The sequence below is a fragment of the Arabidopsis thaliana genome, chromosome 2, assembly GCF_000001735.4.
Source record: "Arabidopsis thaliana chromosome 2, partial sequence".
NCBI classification, from domain to species: domain Eukaryota; kingdom Viridiplantae; phylum Streptophyta; class Magnoliopsida; order Brassicales; family Brassicaceae; genus Arabidopsis; species Arabidopsis thaliana.
The window spans coordinates 16,103,054-16,127,437 of NC_003071.7; the positions used below are offsets into that span (position 1 = coordinate 16,103,054).

The 24,384-nt window shown below is 36.3% G+C and overlaps 7 protein-coding genes, 1 long non-coding RNA gene and 1 pseudogene across 16 annotated transcripts; 4 read left to right on the top strand and 5 right to left on the bottom strand.

The window, feature by feature from the left end:
• Positions 1-110: 110 nt before the first annotated feature.
• IREG1 (iron regulated 1) lies at positions 111-3,155 on the top strand. Of its 8 annotated transcripts, none has more exons than NM_001336701.1 (8): positions 111-309; positions 467-707; positions 859-1,206; positions 1,310-1,792; positions 1,895-2,066; positions 2,241-2,378; positions 2,476-2,586; positions 2,713-3,124. In NM_001336701.1, exons 2-8 carry the CDS (start codon positions 550-552, stop codon positions 2,875-2,877), a joined length of 1,575 nt encoding a protein of 524 aa, NP_001323539.1. In that variant the 5' UTR covers positions 111-309; positions 467-549; the 3' UTR covers positions 2,878-3,124. The 8 variants fall into 8 exon arrangements, with proteins under 8 accessions (NP_001323539.1, NP_181380.1, NP_001323537.1 ...); NM_129402.6 differs by having other exon boundaries at positions 547-707; NM_001336703.1 differs by having other exon boundaries at positions 173-309; positions 381-707.
• Position 3,156: 1 nt separating this feature from the next.
• Positions 3,157-3,882, bottom strand: AT2G38465 (uncharacterized protein). Its single transcript, NM_129403.4, has 2 exons — positions 3,629-3,882; positions 3,157-3,465 (listed from the first exon to the last, which is right to left on the bottom strand). Exons 1-2 carry the CDS (start codon positions 3,755-3,757, stop codon positions 3,340-3,342), a joined length of 255 nt encoding a protein of 84 aa, NP_565890.1. The 5' UTR covers positions 3,758-3,882; the 3' UTR covers positions 3,157-3,339.
• A 1,299-nt stretch (positions 3,883-5,181) lies between these two features.
• On the top strand, positions 5,182-7,713 carry WRKY33 (WRKY DNA-binding protein 33). The gene is made up of 5 exons (NM_129404.4): positions 5,182-5,665; positions 5,915-6,121; positions 6,191-6,723; positions 6,814-6,975; positions 7,072-7,713. The coding sequence occupies exons 1-5, from the start codon at positions 5,423-5,425 to the stop codon at positions 7,484-7,486; spliced, it is 1,560 nt and encodes a 519-aa protein (NP_181381.2). The 5' UTR covers positions 5,182-5,422; the 3' UTR covers positions 7,487-7,713.
• AT2G08965 lies at positions 5,645-5,916 on the bottom strand. The gene has a single exon (NR_140443.1). It is a non-coding gene; the product is annotated as an other RNA (long non-coding RNA).
• Positions 7,688-8,858, bottom strand: AT2G38480 (Uncharacterized protein family (UPF0497)). Its single transcript, NM_129405.4, has 3 exons — positions 8,391-8,858; positions 8,180-8,303; positions 7,688-8,098 (listed from the first exon to the last, which is right to left on the bottom strand). The coding sequence occupies exons 1-3, from the start codon at positions 8,639-8,641 to the stop codon at positions 7,907-7,909; spliced, it is 567 nt and encodes a 188-aa protein (NP_565891.1). The 5' UTR covers positions 8,642-8,858; the 3' UTR covers positions 7,688-7,906.
• A 1,997-nt stretch (positions 8,859-10,855) lies between these two features.
• On the bottom strand, positions 10,856-12,151 carry CIPK22 (CBL-interacting Serine/Threonine-kinase; the record flags this gene model as incomplete). The annotated part of the gene is made up of 1 exon (NM_129406.4): positions 10,856-12,151. The coding sequence occupies one exon, from the start codon at positions 12,149-12,151 to the stop codon at positions 10,856-10,858; it is 1,296 nt and encodes a 431-aa protein (NP_181383.3).
• Positions 12,152-14,341: 2,190 nt separating this feature from the next.
• Positions 14,342-16,134, bottom strand: AT2G38500 (2-oxoglutarate (2OG) and Fe(II)-dependent oxygenase superfamily protein). The gene is made up of 3 exons (NM_129407.4): positions 15,480-16,134; positions 14,889-15,213; positions 14,342-14,793 (listed from the first exon to the last, which is right to left on the bottom strand). The coding sequence occupies exons 1-3, from the start codon at positions 15,986-15,988 to the stop codon at positions 14,557-14,559; spliced, it is 1,071 nt and encodes a 356-aa protein (NP_181384.2). The 5' UTR covers positions 15,989-16,134; the 3' UTR covers positions 14,342-14,556.
• A 4,797-nt stretch (positions 16,135-20,931) lies between these two features.
• On the top strand, positions 20,932-22,482 carry AT2G38510 (MATE efflux family protein; the record flags this gene model as incomplete). The annotated part of the gene is made up of 1 exon (NM_129408.2): positions 20,932-22,482. One exon carries the CDS (start codon positions 20,932-20,934, stop codon positions 22,390-22,392), a length of 1,461 nt encoding a protein of 486 aa, NP_181385.1. The 3' UTR covers positions 22,393-22,482.
• A 383-nt stretch (positions 22,483-22,865) lies between these two features.
• On the top strand, positions 22,866-23,525 carry AT2G38520 (annotated as a pseudogene; the record flags this gene model as incomplete). The annotated part of the gene is made up of 1 exon: positions 22,866-23,525.
• Positions 23,526-24,384: the final 859 nt, after the last annotated feature.

Consider the following 24,384-nt stretch of genomic DNA (forward strand, 5'->3'; position numbering starts at 1 on the left):
ACGAACTTATAATTTCTCCGATGACTTAGAATAGGCATTGGAAAGACTGGCTTGTTTTCTTAAACCAATCTTAAAATCTAAAAACCATAAAATAATGTAATTGTATCATAGTCATTTTGCACACAAAACCATAAATATTCCCAGTGCCTAGTGGGAATCTGTTTTTTGCTCCACTAACAAATTTTCATCCCTTTGGAAATAGAATCACCAATATTAATAGGACCACTCTAGAACAAAGTAATACTGAGTTTCGTCGATTCTTTTTCCATCATTCGATCAACAAAGCTATTTCTGCGGCGCTAAAATAAGGTTTTTGTTTCTCATTTATTCCTAGAATCATCGTTTTTTGTTTTCAGGATAAACTATTGTTAATATGGCAGTTCATATTTATCGCAATTCTCGAGGACGGCTTTGTTGTCACACACTAAAACGCTCATGCAAATGATGACTGTAGAAATATCTACAGATGTCATGTTTCATTTGGAATTCAATACGTAATCAACACCTAATCGCTTGATCGATGTTAAATTCGAGACTTTCCAGCAGAAAATGGAGAATGAGACAGAATTGAGGGTTGTTCATCAGGAAGAACAACAACGCGAAGAAGGAGAAGATGAATCACAGCCACAAAACCCACCACCAGCCTTACGACGTCGTTTCGTGATATATCTTTACGTTGGATATTTTCTTGCAAGATGGAGTGCCAGGTAGGTTTCCATCAATCCTTTATCTCCAATTATTTTGAAACTCTTTTTTTTTTTTTTATTGTATGAAGATATAAAACTTTATTCATAGTGTATTAGTGTTAGACGTTTTGAAGATGATGGACTACTTTCTTTTCTTGGTTTTGTGATGCAGAACATGGGAATTCTCTGTTGCATTGTATATGATCCACTTGTGGCCAAACTCTCTGCTTCTCGCTGCCATTTATGGTGCTATAGAATCTGGTTCTACTGCAATCTTTGGTCCCATTGTGGGGCAATGGGTCGAGGGAATGGACTACGTTAAAGTTCTTAGACTCTGGCTCCTGTTCCAGAACCTCTCCTACACTATTGCTGGTGGTGCAGTCATCAAGTTGTTGCTAGTTTCTGATCTTAAGTCCCGGAATCTCCCGGTGTTTGCAATCTTGATTGTGTTAACGAATCTTGCTGGCGCCATTGGAGTTCTTTCGACTCTTGCTGGCACCATTCTGATCGAACGAGACTGGTAAATGTCTAGACTGTATATATTTGCAACACATGAATGCAATCTTATGTATAGTGTCATATTTGCAACATGTATTTCTTTTGGCTCTTTTGGCAACCAACAGGGCTGTGGTTATGTCTGAAGGTCATCCACCAGCAGTATTGACAAAAATGAATTCTGTCATTAGAGGCATTGATTTGAGCTCCAAGCTACTGTCTCCAGTCATTACTGGTCTGATCATCAGTTTTGTCTCACTTAAGGCTTCAGCGATCACTTTTGCAGCTTGGGCTACTATAACAGCTTGGGTTGAATATTGGCTCTTCATTTCTGTGTATAGCGGTGTTCCTGCAATAACACGAAGCAATGAGAGACGGATCTTGCGTTCCCGGACAAAGCAAGTAGAAGGAAGAGATGCACCTGTTTCTGTTTCTATTGTTCCGGGAACAGAGGAGGGTTATACTGGAAACCCTCCGTCTAGAACCGGAATCTTGGTGATACTGGATAGAATGTCCAAGTCCTCTTTTGTTGGCGCATGGAGAATTTATTTCAATCAAGAAGTTGTCCTCCCCGGGGTTTCTCTAGCTCTCTTGTTCTTCACCGTCCTCAGGTTCCTTTTCTCTTTATCTATATGTTTAAGAGTCCTCAGATGAACATGCATATCCTACCGATTATGTGGATCATTGTTGTTTTATTTACCACCTTGACACAGCTTTGGAACATTGATGACGGCTACATTGCAGTGGGAAGGTATACCTACATATATCATCGGTATAGGCAGGGGAATAAGTGCAACGGTTGGACTAGCGGCTACATTAGTGTATCCGCTAATGCAATCGCGTCTCTCAACTCTGAGAACCGGCCTCTGGTCCTTCTGGTCTCAGGTATATCAACTTGAAAACACACCTATGGTTTGATTCATCTGATTGGTTACAGGTTATAACAAGTCTTTTTCTCATTCTTCACTAGATATTAAGTGTATCATATATGTACTTGACCATGTTATGGAACTCGAGTAAAACAAAAGAGTCATAAAAGTAGGGTTGTTGTTCATACAGTGGAGCTGCCTTTTGGTCTGCGTTGGATCGATTTGGGTTAAAAAGGATAAAATAGCATCTTACATGCTAATGGCTGGAGTTGCTGCTTCAAGGCTTGGCTTGTGGATGTTTGATCTTGCCGTCATCCAACAAATGCAGGTATGTTTACATTTCTTTAGCTTATATAGTTACAGCACACGTATTCTTTAAAGACTTATAATAAGAACGTTTCGTAATGTTTTTGGTCATGTGTTAGGATCTTGTTTCAGAATCCGACCGTTGTGTGGTTGGAGGTGTTCAGAACTCACTGCAATCGGCTCTTGACTTGATGGCATATCTTTTAGGTATCATTGTCTCCAATCCAAAGGTAAATAAATTCCAGTTTATATTCTAAGGATCCATATATAGATAATGACTCTTTTTATCCATCAAATGCAAAATTTACGTTTTCATACAATCAAGGTCATAATATTTATGGACTTTTTTATTTCAGGATTTTTGGATATTGACGTTGATCTCATTCTCCACAGTATCGTTGGCAGGAATGCTCTATACAATTCACCTCTACCGCATAAGAAACCATATTTTTCATCTTGAGAAGATTCCTTTGTTGAACAAATGTATATTCAAGTTGCTCCCTTCTCGTGGAAACGTGTAATTCATAATGTTGTGGAATGTGCCACGATTTCTCCGACATGGATAACTAGAAATGGGGTGGTTTTATGACATGACCATAAAGCAGCCAAAAATGAATCAAATGGCTTAAATGATTGGTTAAATAGGTCAAAGATATAGTCAAAAGAAAACACCCACAAAATAGGTCAGTGACAATTTTGTGATGTGTTAAAGACAACTTTCAGTGACAATTTTGTGATGTGTTAAAGACAACTTTCCTCCGTTTTTTGTATGAATTCACTCTGTTTTGTATGAACTCACTTTTATGTAGTTCTATAATAACAATGAAAATTTTCCATTTTATCTTTTGGGAATAGAATTCTGTATTAAAAATCAATACTGAAATAACATTCATCATTAGTAGTAGAAACAGTTGAAAACTCCCAGATATTTGTGTTTGCTTAATAAAGTACACACTCCATTATTATATGTTAATAAAGAAACATTAAGAAGATTGATGAAGTCTCTTCTTGGCATTCTCTGCTTCATCGGTTGCGTCAACTTGCATTTTTGTCTCCGTTAGATGAGCCTCCGTAGCTTCCTTCTCGTTCTTTGCCGTCAATCTCTTTGTCTTCCAAACCAAAATAAAAATAAAAGATTATAACAAAATGAAACTAATCAATAAGGAAATTAACGAGACACCAAATACGTCAAGTGATCATTGATTCAAGAAGACCCATGAGTCTCTGATCCGCTTGTTTCAGTGGCTCGAAACAAGACTCTTGTATACGCACCTGGCCAACAAAAAAGGCTTTGACATAGCTAAACCCTTCCTGGCATGTTACTGCCATGGATAAACAGTTAGTCTTCACTCGATCGGACAAAGACTTCGCCGGCTGTCGTGATGTCTCGGCGTCTTGCATCGCTGCTTTTTCGAGATAGATAGATTGCTTGAAACTTGAAAGCAAGACTAGGAAATATCTCACTTTCTTGTGCCAATGATGATTTTTTTTAACTATTAATGATTCTGGAAGCAACTCTTGCCACGTCTGTTTTACGTGTTAGCTGTAGAGATACCGACGTGTATTAAAGCAAGAGGCTATTTTACTTTGGGCCTTTTGGGCTTTTGGGCTGAAGAAAGAAACTGTCATCGGATCAACAAACACTGCATAGTTTGCAACTTGCACGGTAAAGCGACACAAAATCCATGACGTTTAATTTAGGTTCCACGTGAAGAACCATACCACATATCGTGCAATAAGAAACTGATCACTTTTATATACCTAAACGATTTACAATTTACACTACTATGCTTGACACGATATGTAATTTTTTTTTTTTTGCCAAAGGGTGTTGTTATTGATATTAAACATTGTACAATACAACGTACATAGACTGTTTATATAAAACAAGGACGTCTAGATAAAAAAAGCAAATAACAAATATTACAAGACTAGTTAAGGAAACAACAAACTGAGTAAGGTTTTATGTACAAAACAGAGACGACTACCAAAGAAGAGGGCCAGACGTGGTAGCAGTGATGGAAGACAAACATCCTGACATCTCAATAAGAACATTTATGGCTACTTCAAATACATATATACACAATATGTAATTCTCTTATTACATTTATGGCTACTTCAAATACATATATACAAAAAAAAAAGGCCTACCTTCGACAGAAGTTATACCAATTTATTGATCGGAAGCTACAAAATGTTATCTAGGGTCAATTTGTAGCCTATCTCTATATCAAAACCGATACGGATACAAAATAGTTTGATAATCATAGAATTTAACATTCTAATAAATATTTGTTTCTAGTATTCTTTAAATGAATAATCTTGTGTTCAATTAGTCTATTCATAGTAGAATTAAGTCTCCTAAAAAATAGATTGAAACCAAAAACAGCCGCACATGGATTTAATATCGACTTTAGTTAGGAGGTTTTGCTAAAAATAGTAAAATACTCACAAACTCACTTCTAAATACTAATCTTTTACACTCATGTCATGTGCTTTAAAGATATGAGAGAACCTTTCCTAGTACACCTACAGTCAAAATTTTCAAGATTCCGAAATTTTCTAGGTTTTTTGAGCAAGAGCCAAGAATCCCAAATGTTTGAATTTGTATTTTTGATCCAAAAATACTACAACATCGTATAAAGAATAAATCATACGTGTCAGAACGAGACATATGAAGATGATGAAAGCATTGAGCCGCCCCTCAAAAAATCCGTTCAACGTTTGAGAGTCAAGGCCACAAGGTCTGACCAATCTATCTCTTCTCCTTCTTCTTCTAATCATATTTTCAACGGTCAAACTTTTTATCACCTTCTCAGAAACTACTCTTCTTCATATGTGACCCTAAAAATAAAAACGAACAATTAAACAAAATTTTAAAATAATATAATATTCACCAATCAGACGTGCAATATGTTTTATATATTCAGACATAACCAACAAATATACAGAAACAAGAAGAAGAACAAGAACCATCACTTCTCTCATTTTCTTCTTCTCCAAGCCCCCCTCCTTTCTATATATATCTGAAATTGGTCTTTTATAAAACAAACTTCCATTTTTCGTATGGCTGCTTCTTTTCTTACAATGGACAATAGCAGAACCAGACAAAACATGAATGGTTCTGCTAATTGGTCACAACAATCCGGAAGAACATCTACTTCCTCTTTGGAAGATCTTGAGATACCAAAGTTCAGATCTTTTGCTCCTTCTTCAATCTCTATCTCTCCTTCTCTTGTCTCTCCTTCCACTTGTTTCAGTCCCTCTCTTTTTCTCGATTCCCCTGCTTTTGTCTCCTCCTCTGCTAACGTAAGCCTCTCTGTTTTTTTTCTCTGTTTCTTTTGAAATGAATCCAATTAGTGATGATAATCTGTGTTTGATGTATCATTGATTTAACATCTTGACAATGAATCGTGATCGGAAGTGATAAAGTTATGGGTCAACGGTTTCAAAGAGAGAGAAAGACTTTTAGAGTCAACTCTCGACTCTTTCTTAATTATGTTATTGCTATTTGTCTCTTTTCTTGAAGTCTGAACAATTCTTGGGATTGTTTTGCAGGTTCTAGCTTCTCCAACCACAGGAGCTTTAATCACAAACGTAACTAACCAGAAAGGTATAAATGAAGGAGACAAGAGCAACAACAACAACTTTAACTTATTCGATTTCTCATTCCACACACAATCATCAGGAGTTTCTGCTCCGACCACAACTACAACTACAACTACAACTACAACAACAACAAACAGTTCTATCTTTCAATCTCAGGTATGTACTTCATCAACAGCTCAAATCCTCTGTTTATGAGTTTTTCTATAACTTTGTTTTGAGTTTCAGGAACAACAGAAGAAGAACCAGTCAGAACAATGGAGCCAAACCGAGACTCGTCCAAACAATCAAGCTGTATCTTACAATGGAAGAGAGCAAAGGAAAGGAGAGGATGGTTACAATTGGAGAAAGTACGGACAAAAACAGGTGAAAGGAAGTGAGAATCCTCGGAGTTACTATAAGTGTACTTTCCCTAATTGTCCAACGAAGAAGAAAGTGGAGAGATCTTTGGAAGGTCAGATCACAGAGATTGTGTATAAAGGAAGCCACAACCATCCTAAACCTCAGTCTACTAGAAGATCTTCTTCGTCTTCTTCGACTTTTCATTCAGCTGTGTACAATGCCAGTTTGGATCATAATCGTCAAGCTTCTTCTGATCAGCCTAATTCCAATAATAGCTTTCATCAGTCTGATTCCTTTGGGATGCAACAAGAGGATAATACTACTTCTGATTCTGTTGGTGACGATGAGTTCGAACAAGGCTCATCGATTGTCAGCAGAGACGAAGAAGATTGTGGGAGTGAACCTGAAGCAAAGAGATGGTACAGATCATCATCACCCTCCAAATTTGCTACTCTTTGAACAATCTTGAATATGAAAGTTCTAAAATGTATGTTTTTTTGTGTTTTCAGGAAAGGGGACAATGAAACAAATGGTGGGAATGGTGGTGGAAGCAAGACAGTGAGAGAGCCGAGAATCGTAGTGCAGACAACGAGTGATATTGACATTCTTGACGACGGTTACAGATGGAGAAAATACGGCCAGAAAGTCGTTAAGGGAAACCCAAATCCAAGGTAATAACATAAACAATTGTGCATCTCAATAACTCAGAATTAAGGTTCTTGAGAATCTGACCTTTTGTTTTCTTTTCATTTGCTGAATCTTAACAGAAGCTACTACAAGTGCACAACCATCGGTTGTCCAGTGAGGAAACATGTGGAGAGAGCATCACACGACATGAGAGCAGTAATCACAACCTACGAAGGGAAACACAACCACGATGTTCCTGCAGCTCGTGGTAGCGGTTACGCCACAAACAGAGCACCACAGGATTCGTCTTCAGTCCCGATTAGACCAGCTGCTATTGCTGGTCACTCCAACTACACTACTTCTTCTCAAGCACCATATACACTTCAGATGCTGCACAACAACAACACTAATACCGGGCCTTTTGGTTACGCCATGAACAACAATAACAACAACAGCAACCTTCAAACGCAACAAAACTTTGTTGGTGGTGGATTCTCTAGAGCAAAGGAAGAACCAAACGAGGAGACCTCATTTTTCGATTCGTTTATGCCCTGAAGAAAAAAGGAACCAGTTGTTCCTTTTTTATGTTCCTTTTGTACATTTCTGCCACCAAAGGATTTTACTACTTACTAGTTATCCTGCAGGATAGTAAGTCAGACTTCTATAGTCCATAGAGAAATTTTTTCATTTGTTTTTTCACACGCCTGTAATATGTTTAATGTTTGTACTTTGTACCATAGAACTAGAACACGGAATAAAACCAATCAATTTTCAGTTTCTTCACTTTGAATAATGAATCAAAGAAGCACACACACACACACACAGTGACACAGGGAGACACAGTGACAGTCTGACAGACCCAAATAACAGAAGTTGATATCAGCTATAAGAACACATAAAAGAATTGACATTTACATGTATAACAAAGATCACAATGGTATATAACTACTGAAGCACATTATTGCAAAGAGATCTTCAGATAAAAGAATGAGTGGAGAGTTTGTAACCGGAGAAGAGAGCAGAGAGAGCTAAAGCAATGAATGCGAAGATAGCCATACTTATAGCAGAAGCAGCAGAATCAGTGAAAATGTTATCTTGACCTTCTCTGAATATGTTTGTCAATGGAATTGCAGATGATGCAGCTGATATAAGCAAATACGCCACAATCTGCAAATTTCACTTTTTTGCATAAAAATCATAACTTTACATATATAAATCTGAGAATTGATAATCAGTTTGTGGCATTACCTGGTCGCCGGAGAAATCGACCAAAATAGAAGTCCGGCGATCGAAAATTTCCCTTTTTGAGAAATGTGCAAATGTTTGCCACGCAGTGTATAATGTTGAAATAATCGAAATCGCCAATACATATCTGAAGCAATATAAGAAATTTCAAAACTTTGATCGATATTACGCAAACCCAATTTCAAATTCCAGTATCAAAAAACGGAAATCGAACCTGTACTCTTCGTAGTCATTGAAGTTTCTACCGTAACCATGTTTATTAGAGACCATAATTAAGAAAGCAATAAGAGAGAACAAAAGACAGATTCCTCTCGTAATCGGAGATGCTTTCTTTATCAAATCCTCTCTTTTCCATCTCTGAGTAATCGTCGACGTTCCAGATGCCGGCGTCGGCTCCGACGTCTTCTCCGCCGCAGATTCCACGTCAGTAGCTTCAACCGGTTTCATGTTATCGGGATTCGTCATATTACAGATCTCAAAACTTTGGTCGGAATTGGTTCTGTTTTTAATGCGAAGATTCGGGACGAGGAATAACAAACTTGGAAGAAAAGAAAAACTGATTAGTTTTGGAAAACGTAATTAAGGTTTCGAGTTTTATATGTTAAATTGAAGAAAACGCGTGGTGGCGGGAGTGATTTATGGTAATTGGTAAGCATTAAGCAATGTGATTAAGACTAACAGTTCTGTGTCATGTGTGTTAGTTAATCGTGGCTTGCATTTAGACAGCGAAGCATGCTCATTGGTCAGGATCATTGTGTTTCATTGGTATTATTTTTAAGAGATTTTTCTATATCTATTTATCTATTCTATGGTGATAATGTTTTCTAATCTATATGGTAATATATGGTTTTAGGATTTGGGATGTTTAATCAATTCCATAACTTTTGTGCTAAGAATGGAATTGTTCTTCACAATCTTTTTATGGAAAGCTTTATATCAAAGTCTGATTGGAGAATTTATGGACAGTTGATTTGTTTTTTTTTTCTCATTGGAAGATTGTGTTTTCTGTATAAAGGAATGTTAATTAACTTTATTACATAACAAGAGTTGGAAACAAACATTATAAAAACTGAAATTTGTTATTTCTTTTTAGCAAAAAAAAAACAAAAAAAAACAAGTTCATTGGAAATTACTTGGAAATAGATTGTTGTCATTTGTCAATATGAAGAGCATAAGTAAGAACTTCCATAAGTCTAGATCAATGATGTGTGCATTAGAAGTACCAAATCATTCGAGGCAGTTTAAGTTCCCATTCTAATTGGACCAATGACGAAGACCAAGGCAAAGAAAATCTTAAAGATGCTTTCAATGATAAGGGGATGATTCAAGACTTGTTGAGTCCACTAGAGAAGTTACCTACGGAGTTCAAATCCAATCCATTTTGAGTCTATTGTCCGACCAATAACTGTAAAAACAGTTATTTCTGTTTTGTTCTTAGCTCAACAAATATAACAACAATTTTGATCTTAATGGAGGAAGAAGGTTTTAATGTGAGAGACTTGTAATGGCTTTGGGAACTTATTAGAGTTCACATTTCACAACCTTTTTTTTTATCGAAAAGAAAAATAAATAAATAAAACTTTATAGAGTTCAACGTGATGATACAATTATCAACATTTGCATTGACCACCACCACACTAAATCTTCTGAGCTTGGCGTTAGCGTCACGTCGAGTTACGGTAGGGTCGTGTGTTTGACGTGAGTTTGAGATTTATTTTTTGTTTATTTTAATGTCATTTGTTTTTCAAAACACACAATTTAACTTTGCTAATTTCATAAGAGTATACTTATTTCTTATCTCTGATAGCTTCGATAGACTTACCATACACTTAACACGTAATTACCGACAGCTGATATTGCTTTATAACAATCCTCTCTCTCTTTTTCTATGACGTCGACTAATTTAATTTGCATAGTAAGTTTTTTAATGGGATCACACCACTATCCAAATAACATAGGTTATCTAGTTCTGTTATAGAAAGTTACTGAATATATCTATGTCAAATCAAATGTATGCGTTGGAAGCTATAGTTTTTGTATTTCTAAAATTAGCATTGGACCACAAACTCCCCAAAACAAATAAAACATTGATGCTTTGGCTAGAATTTTGTGATCTATCTTATAGACTTGTACGGTTATATATACCAATCATGTTTTAACGGAATTGCCAAGTGGTAATCAGCAGTGACAACTATTCGTTAATCTGTAACATTCATATATATGTTTTTAATACAAACTCAAATAAACATTCATACATAAAAGATCCTGAAATACTTCGTACGATTGCCAAACAAAATCAACAACGATAAATATTACAAACGGTGTAGCATGTCCCTTAGCGCAAAATAAGGCCCAAGTTTGCAAACACACACGGTCACACATAAAAGGCTACAAAGTTCAAATCAGAGTTTTATTCAAATTCTCTCCGATGAATAAAGCAAATAATTTTTGTGTTTAAATTATACTCCGAAAATAAATAAACAAAAATAATTGAATCCCGGTTTGTTTTTTTCTTTCTTCTTGTCATTTTTATATACAAAGAGGCGGATCGTCCCATTACTCTCCCTGCTCCAATGTAAACCGAACCGGTTAACCACAATGCGTCTCGATCCCGAGTGTAGTACGTTGAAAATTCTAAAAGTAAAACGCACGGATTGTTGGTTTAGTGTTGAAACCGTTTTACGGTTTGTCAGGAACTTTATAAACCGGTTGGTTAATCAAACGACGTAACTTTTGTCTAAGAGCATCGGCCCAAACCAAGCCCACGTCTCTTTGCTTGTTCTTCATCTCCACCATCACTAGTTCATTTGTTAGCCGGCGAACTTTAACGACGACATTAGCTACTCCATGTGGACCTTCAAGCTTTATCGCTCTCTCCTTCTTCTTCGCGATTCTCAAATTTAACTGCTTCGCAACTTCCTCGACCTTCCTCATAATAACGGCCGTACTCTCATCGGATACAAACTGGTCGCAATGATCCGGCGTCACGAAATTTCCAAACAAACCGGAGAGATTCGAGCTCGACGCCGAAGAAATCAAATCGAACGCGTTTAGAATTTTACCGTTTTCTTCCAGATCGTAATCATCGGCTTGGATTCCGATGATTTCGCTTGGATCTACTCCATGATTGAACCACGGATCCTTTAGAATCTCCTCCACGGTGATTCGCAGTTCCGGATTTGGCTCCAAGAGACGGCGGAGGAGTTTCCGCAGATCTGAAGATGTCCAATCCGGTAACTTGTATTGAGCCTTGTGGATTTTCCGGTAGAGTCCCATGATGTTTGGATCACGAAACGGCAAGTAGCCTGCGTTGAGAAGAAACAAAACGACGCCGCATGACCAAATATCAGCTTTAGAACCGTCGTAGCCTTTCTTCAAAAGAAGCTCCGGTGCTACGTAAGCCGGAGTTCCACAGAGCGTATGTAGCATTCCGTCGGGGTGGATCTGCTCCTTCATCGCACTGAGACCGAAGTCTGAAACCTTCAGATCTCGATTCTCGTCGAGGAGGAGATTCTCCGGCTTCAAATCACGGTGGAAAACTCCTCTTGCGTGGCAGTATCTCACGGCGGAGATCAATTGCCGGAAATATTTCCGGCTAAGACTCTCTGTGAAACGGTTGCTGGTGACTCTTGAGAAGAGCTCACCACCTTTGGCTAGCTCCATGACGAAGTAGATCTTCGTCTTTGTGGCGAGGACTTCGGAGAGGAGCACGATATGAGGATGACGGAGGCGGCGCATGACAGATATTTCTCTCTTAACGTGCGCCGTTAAACCGTCTTTCAAACGTTTTTTTTGTACGACTTTGATCGCAACGCTTTCGCCGCCGTTTTGAAGATCCTCCGCTTGGTAGACTTTGGCAAACGCGCCGCTACCGAGGAGCTTACCGAGATCGTACTTACCGAACAAAGCCGACTTATTATCATCTCCGGTGACGTTAACAATGATTGATTCGGAAGAATTAGAGTCTTCGGCCATTAACAAACAAACAAAAAAAACAGAGCAAAAAAACAGAGTAAAGAGAAACAGTCTAGGAATTGTAAAAGACATGCGCGCGGTGCCTCTTCTTATTGAAATTCCTCAACTTGCCACGTAAGTAAGCTATTATTTTAAACAAAGATTTTAAAATAGTTTGACTTTATTATAAAATGCATTAAACAAATAAATGAAAGAAACAATCTTCACAAAAGACAATTTCAAAATGCGATAACATTTTCGATTTTTACTAATTTGAATTAGTTGCGATATATCAACCAGGTTAGAGATAGAGTCATTTTCTCCTGAAATAATTTACGATTCAAGGAATTTTCATGATTCTTTCCCCAATGTGTGGTTCATGTTGTTGTTACCAAACATCTGCCTTGTCAGGTCAACCAAAACCTTCTAATTCCAGGTGGGATTTAAAGTCTTAATTTATTTGTTTTTGTAGGAGCTGGGAAAACTCGACATATTTTTTTTTTTTAAACGTTCATCGTTGACAAAAATAAAAACTTTATCAAAAATAAAAAGAACGTCTATATAAAAATATTTGAATAATGTGAAAGAAAAAAACAACGTGGATTGACGTTACTTTGTATAGAATGCTAAGCAGTATACATGACGATGTTTTAAGCTTCTTTACCGGTTAAGATGGTACTTTAGTTCTGAGGATATGATTTGGTTCTTAAAACATAAGAATATATATTCATCAGGTAGAAGTGTACAACCAAATCAAGACAAGTGAACCGGACCAAATTTTATGTGAACTATATCTCGCAACATTGCATGTGCATGTAAAGATGTTTAGACACGAATGTTATATCGTGGGTACAAATCAACCATCCTTAATTCTGATGAAATTGTTGGTCTTTAACCGCATCCAACCGTAGCAACCCAATCAAACCAAGAACATTATCCAGTCAATAAATAACCTTTAAATTTGAGTGACAAAATAATAACATTTAAATTTGAATGTTGTTTGAAATTCAATGCCACATATAATAATTACTTTTTAATAGCTGGAAATTTTGTTATCTAAGGATTAATGATGGGCAAATTAAGTTTTTCTTATAATTAATTTGAAGTTGGATTCGTGGATCCAAGTCATTCGTGTGTGGATTAAAATCATACTAGTACCCCTTTTGTTGTTGAAAAAGCCAAAAAATTAATCCTTACACGTGAACTTGTTCAAAACATTATCATAAACCTGTAAATTTTTGACCAAAAACAAGAAACCTCTAAAAAAAGAATTAGGAAATATGCAAAAGCAAAAACTCGACAAAGTAAAACGAATAAAGAAAACAACTCTTGCTCATTCATTCATGTGTTCCAATATGTAGGTGTTAGCTTTCGTAACGGTATTTACTATCTATTTGCCTTTTAGTTTATTGACTTTATCTGAATGAAAATTAACACCTAACAGTCGGCAGTAATACCCAACCAAACTTCAAAAGTTATCTCGATTTTATCGTACGGTCACACAGTCATTTAGACTATGACATCCGGGCGTCATTGTGGAGTCATACCCAACCGGAAAAACCAACCATCGAATCATCACATCGAATATAATGCCCAACCGCCAAGTCAACTTATTTATGTGCTATATCGATCCATTTAAAAACATCAATTCTTTTGAAAAACAAATACATCACCATTGCTTTATTATTGAATATTGATCTTCTCATTGTTATCGTCATCAAGAATAAAGACATCTACTTCAAAGAGACACCGTCTTTACCACCGTGATGGTGTACGTCAGCCATCGACATCGTCCGTACACCCACCCTCACTCTTAATTTAAGACGTTTCTTCTTTCTCACGCATCGTCATATATTGTGTGATTTCTTTAAAAATGTTATTAAAAAAACTCTACGAAGCAAAGTTTGTAAAACCAACCGTCAGAAGATTTCTACGACATTTTGTCTTTGTTTACGAAAAGAATTTAACAAAAGCATAAAAAAAAAAATTGATGGTTTTATGATTAGACAAATTTTTTGATCTAACTCAAAAAAAAAAAAAAAGTCACATATTGAGGCATTGCTTTTGCTATTTTCTCAAAGTTTTAATTAGGACATTACATTACATCTTTTTTTTTTATGACAAATTATTTTATCTCAATTCACAACCCCATCAGAAGAGAGGAAGAACGTATTCAAGAACACACGAATTGCTTACAATGAAAATTTGCGTTAATATCCAAAGTCGATATGAGTCCAAACAAAGGAAAAACTCAATCAGTTCTATATTGGCATTCTTTTTTTAGGAGCAACAAATTTTTATGTGTTGGGTTTACATATACAACCGAAGCTTACACCTAGTAGATAAACACATTTTACCCGTTGATCATCCACGATTCAAATGAACGCATCCCTCCCACAAAAAGAAAATATACATATATGAGTATTCTAAGCGGCCATTCGTGATCCATAAATCCAAAAACATTGGAAGAAAAAAAGTAGGAGGAAAGCAGTGAAAATCTGATGGGTTAAAGAGAATGTTTTGGAGGTTGTTGCGATAGAAGTGTGTGATAAGAAAAGAGACATGCACTTGAGCTCTACGGAGAAGGAAGTGGGCGAGCCATATGCATCAGGATGATAGATGATTTCTCCTTGACGACATTTGAATTCTCCTAAACTCCATTCCTATAGTTCCATAGATTTATTACAAAATTACTATACAATTGATTGATCACATCATATAACAAATATATAGTATTAATTTAAGTGTTCGTTCATACCTCAAGCTGACGACCAAAAGTGACAAGGATAGTGTCGGGATCAGCATGGAAAGAAAGTGGACCTTTCCCTGAGTTGACGCGGAACTCGCAGTTCTTAGCCGGAAGGTGAAGGCTGAGTGTATAATGAAGCATTTCTTCGGTCCTCTCTTTGGGCAAAGGAGGGCTTTGCTCAGTTACATTTTCATGATTGTACCTGTAAACGCTAAGCACAGATTCTCCTCTTTGTATCTTCTTATCATTTGGTCTTCTTGAGTTCTCTACCATTATTTGCCCTAGTTTCCTCGCTATATCTTCAAGTTTATCAGCTACATTCTCCATTTCTTGGCTGCAACCAAATTAAAGATTCAAGAAATTGGAACCAAATTCTCAATCACTAATTATTTTTTTGCAAATGCAATGTTCATCAAAAATTTCTAAAATGTAATCACTAGTTCAAACGAAACTTGTATAACCAAAACGAATGTTATAGCCTTTTTGTATTGATTCTTCACAAATTGTTATTTAGCTCTAGTTAGTACTTCATCTACCAAAGATCTCTCCATAACACAATCAAACAGAGAGTGACAGAAAGGCCCATTAAGGGCCCAATACCTGAAGCAGCGGTATCTTTCCGGTCCGATATACTCGCGCGCCCATTCCATCCTCTCCTTCCACGACCGTACCCACACGATCTCGTCTCTGTTTCCGACAACACTCCGGTGAAACCCGGTGTCTCTTCCCTCCAAAACTCCGAAAACCCGACCCGATTCCCTCACAAGAGACCTCAGCTCCTCCCCAGATATCCCATGATAACTCACACGAAACGCCCCAAACTCTCTCGCCGATCGCACCAACCGATCCACCGAACCTTCTCTCCTCGACGCCAATAACCTAAAATCAATCTCCGCCGGGATCAGATGACGTGAGCCGCAAGATTCACCTCCAGAATGAGATTCCGGAAGCGTGAGCTCAGGAACCTGAATCGATCGCTCAATGATCTCGGTGAGAATCTCGCTGGCAGCGCAACGAGAGCCTCTGGCTCTAGGGATCGGAGACGGAGGAGGAGGTGGTGGAGTCAATGAAGATACGTTCAACTGGCTCCTGGTTCGCATCAGAGCCATTGGAGAGAGCGAAAGGATCCGAAGGTTTCGGGCGGTTCTAAATTATGATCCGCCCCAAGAAGAAAGAAAAATCAACAAGACTTGTTCGATTATTAGAAGAAGCACATTTCGTTGTTGTTTTATTTATTTAATTCTTTGGTTAGAGAAAGTGAGGGTCCATTACTGATTTTGAATGTATATAATTAATGATGAATTTATGATGATGATCATATGGTTCTCTAACTTCATTTCCGCTGTGGAAGATTTGAATATGATTTATGTCAGATGGAAAACGCGCTTAGAGAGAAATGATATTGCCACTTTGGGCTGGGCCATTATGTGGGCCACAATTTAATGTTTGAACTGGTCCAGATGTGTAATCTTTTTAAATGCAATTAATCTCAAGGACAAATATAGCTTTTGAATATTATTGAGTAAACATTTAGTTTATAAATGTCTTTGTTTGTTAGTTATATTTAGGTTATTGAGTTTATGGTATAGAATATATATTAGGAAAATAGGTAACAGACAAAAACGAAGTGGAAACATGTGATTGGATCAAATATTTTAATACTTACTTTTATGGCTGCCCTTTTAGTGATACTAAAGATAATTAAACCCCATAAACTACTTCTAACCAAGAAATGTATATAAAAAGAATACTAAATAGCCCGAAGTTGACATGAATGATCAAATCTAACAGAAACAAACTGTATAAAGTAGGTTAATAAAAACCCCAAGATTGTTGAAGGGTCGTTATTAGTGTATGTATTACAAGTGTATATCATAATAGCTATTGGCTGTCTCCGAGTTCCAATTTTTGCTGTGGAGTAATTAAAAAGTAATAATCTGTACCAACCAAGTCTCGTTTATACTTGTTTTTAAAAATTTAGATAAGTGGACCAACTAAGTTAACAAGTGTGTAATCTACATTTTAAGATACAAAAAAAAGCAAAGATAAGTGAGGTTTGTGACTTGTGAGTGTGCATATATAATTGAGGTTTGAAGGGCATGTGATTATACACTAATTGGTTAGTCATAGCATCTTCCGTACGTTAGTAAGCTTCGACAATGGTCCCCTTTAGATTACTAATTAAAATTTTACTCCATCGGTTTTTTCGGGCAATATATACAAATGACAAATTTTTAACTATCAAAACGAATAAGACGAAGCCAAGAACTATTTATAGAATAATATTTAAATCTAAATACATATAAAAGGAAGTTGTTTGTTGTCTAACAAACGATATTAAAATTATGTAGGTAATGAATGTAGGGAGACATGGAACAAGTTTTGGGGACACCCAAAGCTGTCGCTATCAAAGAATATGTAATGAATGTATCAAATAGCTTATGAAATCTTGTGCATGCTTCTGGGAAGACAATCCGCATCTCCCCTAATGATTTTGTATTTCGAAAATGTTCACTTTATCGAAGAAATTTACTTATCTTAAGAGAATTGCAACTAAATTGCCTTTAAGATGACACCATCATTGGTTTTGTTTTTTACACAATTTCTACATTATCCAATAAATTTATAGTTAACTTGTGTATTGCATGCAACTAGAAGCTCTTAATCACCATTATTTATTTTATGGTTTTTTCCTTTCAACAATGTATGATAATCATGATGTTTATTCTTATGTTAACCAAAATGATTCGGAATATATAAAAAATATTGGGAGAAGGAATCATAAATGTAACAAAGAATATAAAAACTCATTTCATAACGTAATTTTTAAAAAACATTACATCAACATTAGTACAAATCGTTTTACTGATGTAATTTTATGTCATTTCAGTGGACAGTTTAATCAACTTTCTGGCAACATCTTAAAAAAATTGGATGTATATGGTTTGAGTTTTTTTAAAGAAAAGGGCCTGAAAAATTGTATCTAAATATATAACAGAATAACACACATTAATGTAGAGAGCCCCCATATAACATCTCATTGCTACATTCATGAAGGACATTATCTTGATCCATTACCGTTTTGAGTCTTCAAGTACATCAGCTGCAACAAAAATTATAGTGCGACCATCATGAGATTTACGATGTATTCCACATCGTCTTCTCATTTTTATATGCACTGAACCAGGACAAATCGTCTCCATTATATTTTAGGAAAAAAATTAAGCAATATAACTTCAAACATGTGTATCAGTTCACTTAATTAGAATTATATCTTTTGTGTACCTAGTTATCGATGGGAATGTTCATCCATTCTTAATTATACAAGCTTTCTCAAAAGATGATATACATAGAGTTCGCAAAGCTGTTTACTTCTCCACTTTCATCATGAATGGCATTCTCCTTTGGTTGGTACTTGATCTTCTTATATATATATATATATATAAATTCAAAATTCCCAAATAATATATAGTGGATAATTGTACTTGATCTTTGGTGTCATTCTCTTCGTTATCCAAATCAAACATACATTACATCCTACGCCTCCCAAATTATACAAAAGCATATACCCCACATTAGTATTTCATTCCTAGGATACTTGTAAGATCCAAACACAAATTATATAGTAATCACTAGATCCCGGATATCATCTACACATTAATACCTAAAATGATAGTCAAAGCAATATGAATTAAAGAAGAAAATTATAATCAGCATCTGTAAAAAAGTTATATACATGAAACAAATATTCAACCGTTAATCTCAAAGAGAAGAATATAATGAAAGGCAAGAGTTGGCAATTATATTATTACTTTTACTATAAGTGTAAACTCATAGTATTATATTTGTTTTTTTACTATAAGTGTCAACAAGGCTTTCTATAAGTAGAATGTATAAAGGCAACACTTTAGTAAATTGGTTCAGTCTAAGAGACTGACTATGTGGAATTTTTTATTAATACAAAAACTCAACTGGCTACATATATAAACGAAGAAACAGATGTTCCCAATAAAAAAAACTTTAAAAAAAAAAAAAAAAAAATAGTTCAAAAAAATAAGGAAAAGACGAGTAAATATGAAATTAATTAGAGTGGACGACTAAGGAAGCGTACATAAATACGAGGGGAACTTAAGACATTCTTCTTCTCTCTCACTGTCTCTCTCACACACACAAACTCGTAGCTAGCTTCTATGGCAACCCTTTTTTCGTAGTCACCAACATATAAATCTCTTTGATATAAGTGAAGAAGTGTGATATATAGTATATAGTATATACAAATATATATGAGCATGTGCAGGTCTAACATGGAAAGCAGTGAATCTGGAGAGATTATAAATGGAGAATGCGATGTTTCAACATCCGTCAAAGGAGAAAATAGCGGCAGCGCCAAATTCTCTGCTGGTCTCCGTCGCATCCCTTTCAATGAGGCTTGTTTCTTTTTCTTTAATTTCTCTTTTCTTGTTCTTACATTTTCTTCAACAAAAAAATTCCAATTAGCTTTGACAAGTCATCACTCTGCTTATTCTTTGATTTCATAGTTTTCTTGTGTTTTTGTTTGTACTACTAGTTTTCGTGATCAGGACCATCCTAATATAGAGACGTTTGCTACGTTTAACCAGAGAATTTGGTGATTTTTGATGGATTATTATATTGTTTTCAGTCACTTTCGCAGTATTTTTTGGGTCTGGTAAATAATATGTAGTTCTTGGAAATTGATCTTATACTGGATTGAATGCTTCTTTTGACTGTTTTTATAGCATTTTAACCGAATATAATGCATCCCTTTTAAAAACATAGCATGAATAATGCTTCATCTATCTTTCACGTACTTGAGAAATACAATGTTGAAAATTCATTTATATATAAGTTTTCTCTGTATATATATATATATATATATATGTGTATATATGTTCATATTTATGCCTAAAGCGTTACTACTTACTACTAGTATGATAAATCCTCACTTTCATGGACTGAAAGAGATGCTTTTTGTGTTGTACTTACTTTATATTTCTTGACAGTTGGGTTGTACTTACTTAGGAAAGTGTTCTATATAGGTTTCCTCTCACTCTATTCTTTTTATCAGTTTCTTTACTTAGTACAAATATAATCTAGTTACTTTCCGATTTATTTTCTTGAAATCCTTATCCGATTGTTTATGAAATGTCAATAGTAGTTCATGATACTTTTACAAGTATCTATGCGTAAAATATTTTTTATATGTTTTTAAAATGTGGATATTCTTAATGAAGATATCATGAAATGAAAGGTAATATCTAAGCTGATTTTGTTTTTTCAAAAAGAAAACAAAAAAGGTGAGCTTTTAAAAACCCATGATGATTTTTATTTAAAAAGATCCTAGAATGTTGGTACAGTTAGCCATTCGCTTTTCTGGCACTTGTGAATTTGATTATATATTCAGTTCTAAAAGTTATAGAGTTTAAACCTTTTTCTCTTCCTTTTTCAACTTTCTCATCCCAGTCCCAGTGGCCATGTGATGCGACCATCTTCCTCGTGCTTACAAATTGTTCTTAATTTTATAATATGATAAAATATCATTTTCCGTATTGTAATGTAATGTCCTTCTGTTTCACAATAAAATTAATTTAAGATTTTATTTGACAAAAAGAAACAATTAAGGTACAATGATTTTTTTAATAACTCATGTATAAAAAGCTCATATAAATACCATTTTCATACAACTTATTAGAAAAGAAATTTGTTTGTTTATTGTGATAAAAATATTAATAAATGATATACCAGAAAATTTAATATTTTTAGTGAGTGCAATATCGTTAATTAAACGAAATTAAATCACGTACAAAATATTAAACATGATTAAAAAAGGATATTAAAGACTAAATCATATTTTGAGGATAATTTTTTTTTTTTTAATATACAACATACTCGTGTTGCGCTCTTTCTATACACTAATATCTTCTCGAGTGCGTTTTGCTAGAACTAGAAGCCTATAGAACATGTGAAAAAATAAAGAGTTGTTCAATTGAAAAACCTAACAAAAATAACATAATTTTTTAATTTTATTTTTCCCATGCAGGTGGGAGAGGAGATGGCGTCACTCACAAAAATAGCTTGCCCGATTGTGATGACATCACTCCTCATATTCTCAAGATCAATAATCTCAATGTGGTTCTTGAGTCATCTCGGAAAAGTCGAACTCGCTGGTGGTGCACTCGCTATGGGCTTTGGAAACATCACTGGAGTCTCCGTACTTAAAGGCCTTTCCGTTGGTATGGACCCAATCTGTGGCCAAGCCTTCGGAGCCAAACGTTGGACCGTACTTAGCCACACGTTTCAGAAAATGTTCTGTCTCTTAATTGTCGTCTCTGTTCCAATCGCCGTTACGTGGCTCAACATCGAACCCATTTTCCTACGGTTGGGTCAGGACCCAGATATTACCAAGGTAGCCAAAACCTATATGCTCTTCTTCGTCCCTGAGCTCTTGGCTCAGGCCATGCTCCATCCGCTTCGAACGTTCCTTAGAACGCAAGGCTTAACATCACCGCTCACGATATCTGCCATTGTATCCATTCTTCTTCATCCTCTCTTCAACTACGTCTTTGTCGTGCGTATGCGTTTAGGCGTTAAGGGTGTGGCCATCGCAATGGCTTTCAACACTATGAATATCGACGTGGGACTGCTCGTTTATACGTGCTTCTCGGATTCTCTAATCAAACCGTGGGAAGGGCTCGCTTTGCGGTCACTTTTCCGCGGCTGGTGGCCGCTGCTTTCTCTAGCCGCACCAAGCGCTATCTCGGTGTGTTTGGAGTATTGGTGGTATGAGATCATGCTTTTTCTTTGTGGGCTTCTTGGGAACCCTAAAGCAAGCGTGGCCGCCATGGGAATATTGATTCAGACCACCGGGATACTATACGTAGTCCCGTTTGCTATTAGCAGCGCCATTGCAACCCGTGTAGGTCACGCTCTTGGAGGCGGCCAACCAACACGGGCACAATGTACGACCGTGATTGGCTTGATACTCGCGGTAGCGTACGGTTTAGCAGCTGCTGTTTTTGTGACCGCGCTTAGGTCGGTTTGGGGAAAGATGTTCACGGACGAACCGGAGATTCTCGGGCTTATTTCGGCTGCGCTTCCGATCTTGGGGCTTTGCGAGATTGGAAACTCGCCACAGACGGCTGCTTGCGGAGTCTTGACTGGGACGGCTAGGCCTAAAGATGGAGCACGCGTTAACCTATGCGCATTCTACATTGTGGGCTTGCCTGTGGCAGTTACGACCACGTTTGGGTTTAAGGTTGGGTTTCGTGGGCTATGGTTTGGACTGTTATCTGCGCAGATGACGTGTTTGGTAATGATGCTTTATACGTTAATCCGTACGGACTGGTCTCATCAAGTGAAGCGGGCAGAGGAACTTACCTCCGCTGCAGCCGACAAAAGCCATTCGGAAGACGAAACCGTCCATGCTGAAGTACAAGACGATGATGATGTGAGTAGCAATGATCTGGAGATTGGTTTACTACAAAATACGAATTGACTAGTTTAGCTAGAAATGTTAAAATTATCAATCGACAATTTTTAACGGATTGTTAATGATATAGGAAACTTTTTTTTTTTGGCAAACTAAAAATACCGAAGATAGATTTGTGTCCGAACTGTTAACTAAGATTTTGTGAAAAGACTCAGCCATTTAATTGGTTGAGCTTAGCTTTTTCTAACACGCAGAAGTATGTAGTGAGAACAGTTGTGACGAATCTATCAAGGATCAATCAAGATCAATCACAATTCTACTTATGTAAACTATATATTCTGTAATTAGAAGTCTCTAGAACATCTAGTCTGTATATAAACAATGTAAATCATCTCAATACAAATCATCCAATTCTATATTCTTTATATGGTATCAGAGCATCATCGATACCTAAAAATAAAAAACCTAAAAACAGCCGCCTCTCTCCTTTCTTTCTTCTTCTCCCCCGTTGATTTTTTTATTCCTCTGTTTTTCAAACTTCAACCATGTCGAATGTTTCTTCTGAAACCGTCAACCTCAACAACACCTCCATTGTTCACATGAACATGTCGAATGTGACAAAACTTACGGCCTCCAATTACATAATGTGGAGCCGCCAAGTCCACGCTCTCCTTCACGGCTACGGTCTCACTCAATACCTTGATGCGACAAAAGCTGCTCCAGCTCGTGAGATTACCGTCAACGACGTTGCCTCTGTGAATCCTGAGTATGAAGCCTGGAGTAGACAAGATCAATTGATCTTCAGTGCTCTCATCGGCACTCTCTCTCTCACCGTCCAACCAACGGTGTCCCGCGCCGCTACCTCTGCTGATGTTTGGGCCACTCTTGCTGGTACCTATGCCAAACCGAGTCGTGGCCATATCAAACAGCTCCAACACCAAATCAAACAATGGAAGAAAGACACCCGCACCATCGACGAGTACGTTCAAGGCTTTATCAATCGATTTGATCAGTTGGCATTAATTGGCAAAATCATTGACCATGAAGATCAAGTTGATTACATTCTCGGGGGTCTGCCAGAAGACTACAAACCCATTGTTGATCAGATGGAAGGACGTGACACACCACCAAATGGATGTTTAACAAACAGTTGTGACGAAGATGGATGTTTTATCCAAATGGCTTTGAATAGTGTATAGAACAAGCAACAAGCCCGATTCGGCCCAAACCCAACCCCATTTAATCATATGTGGTTTTAGTAGTTTAAATAAGCTACTTTGAGTCTTTGACAACTGTTCTTCATATCCATCATAAATTGTGTAGCATTTTACATTTTACATTTTACGTTTGAAACTTAATCATAAGTTTTGTGAATCAAAGTTAATTGATAAAAAATCACTCTTAATACTTTTCCACGTCTACATCACTGTCATTTTCATTTCAGACTTGAGGCATTCATTTTTCACCATGTTTCAGGAAATATACTGCAATTTCTTACACGTATAGAGAGGTCCTTAATAAGTATGAGTAGCTATATCGTAATGTATTTATACCAATGTACTTTATGCTCACACGTGTTCGGTGTACATATAATATGTTGCATGTGGCATTTCGGTGCCTAATTATCAAGTTTTTACCGAAAATAAGGGAAAAGTATATAATCATGTAGCCTTTCAGACACCGACAAAAATTTTAAACAGTAAATACGATTTTTCTGTTCTTCTTAAACAGAAAATGATTAAACATGAATGAAACTTTTAAAAGCTTATTTTGACGACGTGTTCTTTAGCCAAATAGACGACATTTAAACACATCACCGGACCGGAAAAACACCAGTTGAAAATAAAATAAAAAATGTATTTGTAAAAGTCTGTTATTACAAGAAAATATGGTCGATCGTTCCATGTTTAATTGTGTTTCTTGACACTTTTTAGTTCTTATAAAACACCTTTACTACATAACTTGATAAGTTGGATGAGAATAAAGAATTATAATAGATTCTCATAAAAATAACTTTATAAGATATATTCTCTCTTATATATATATATATATATATAT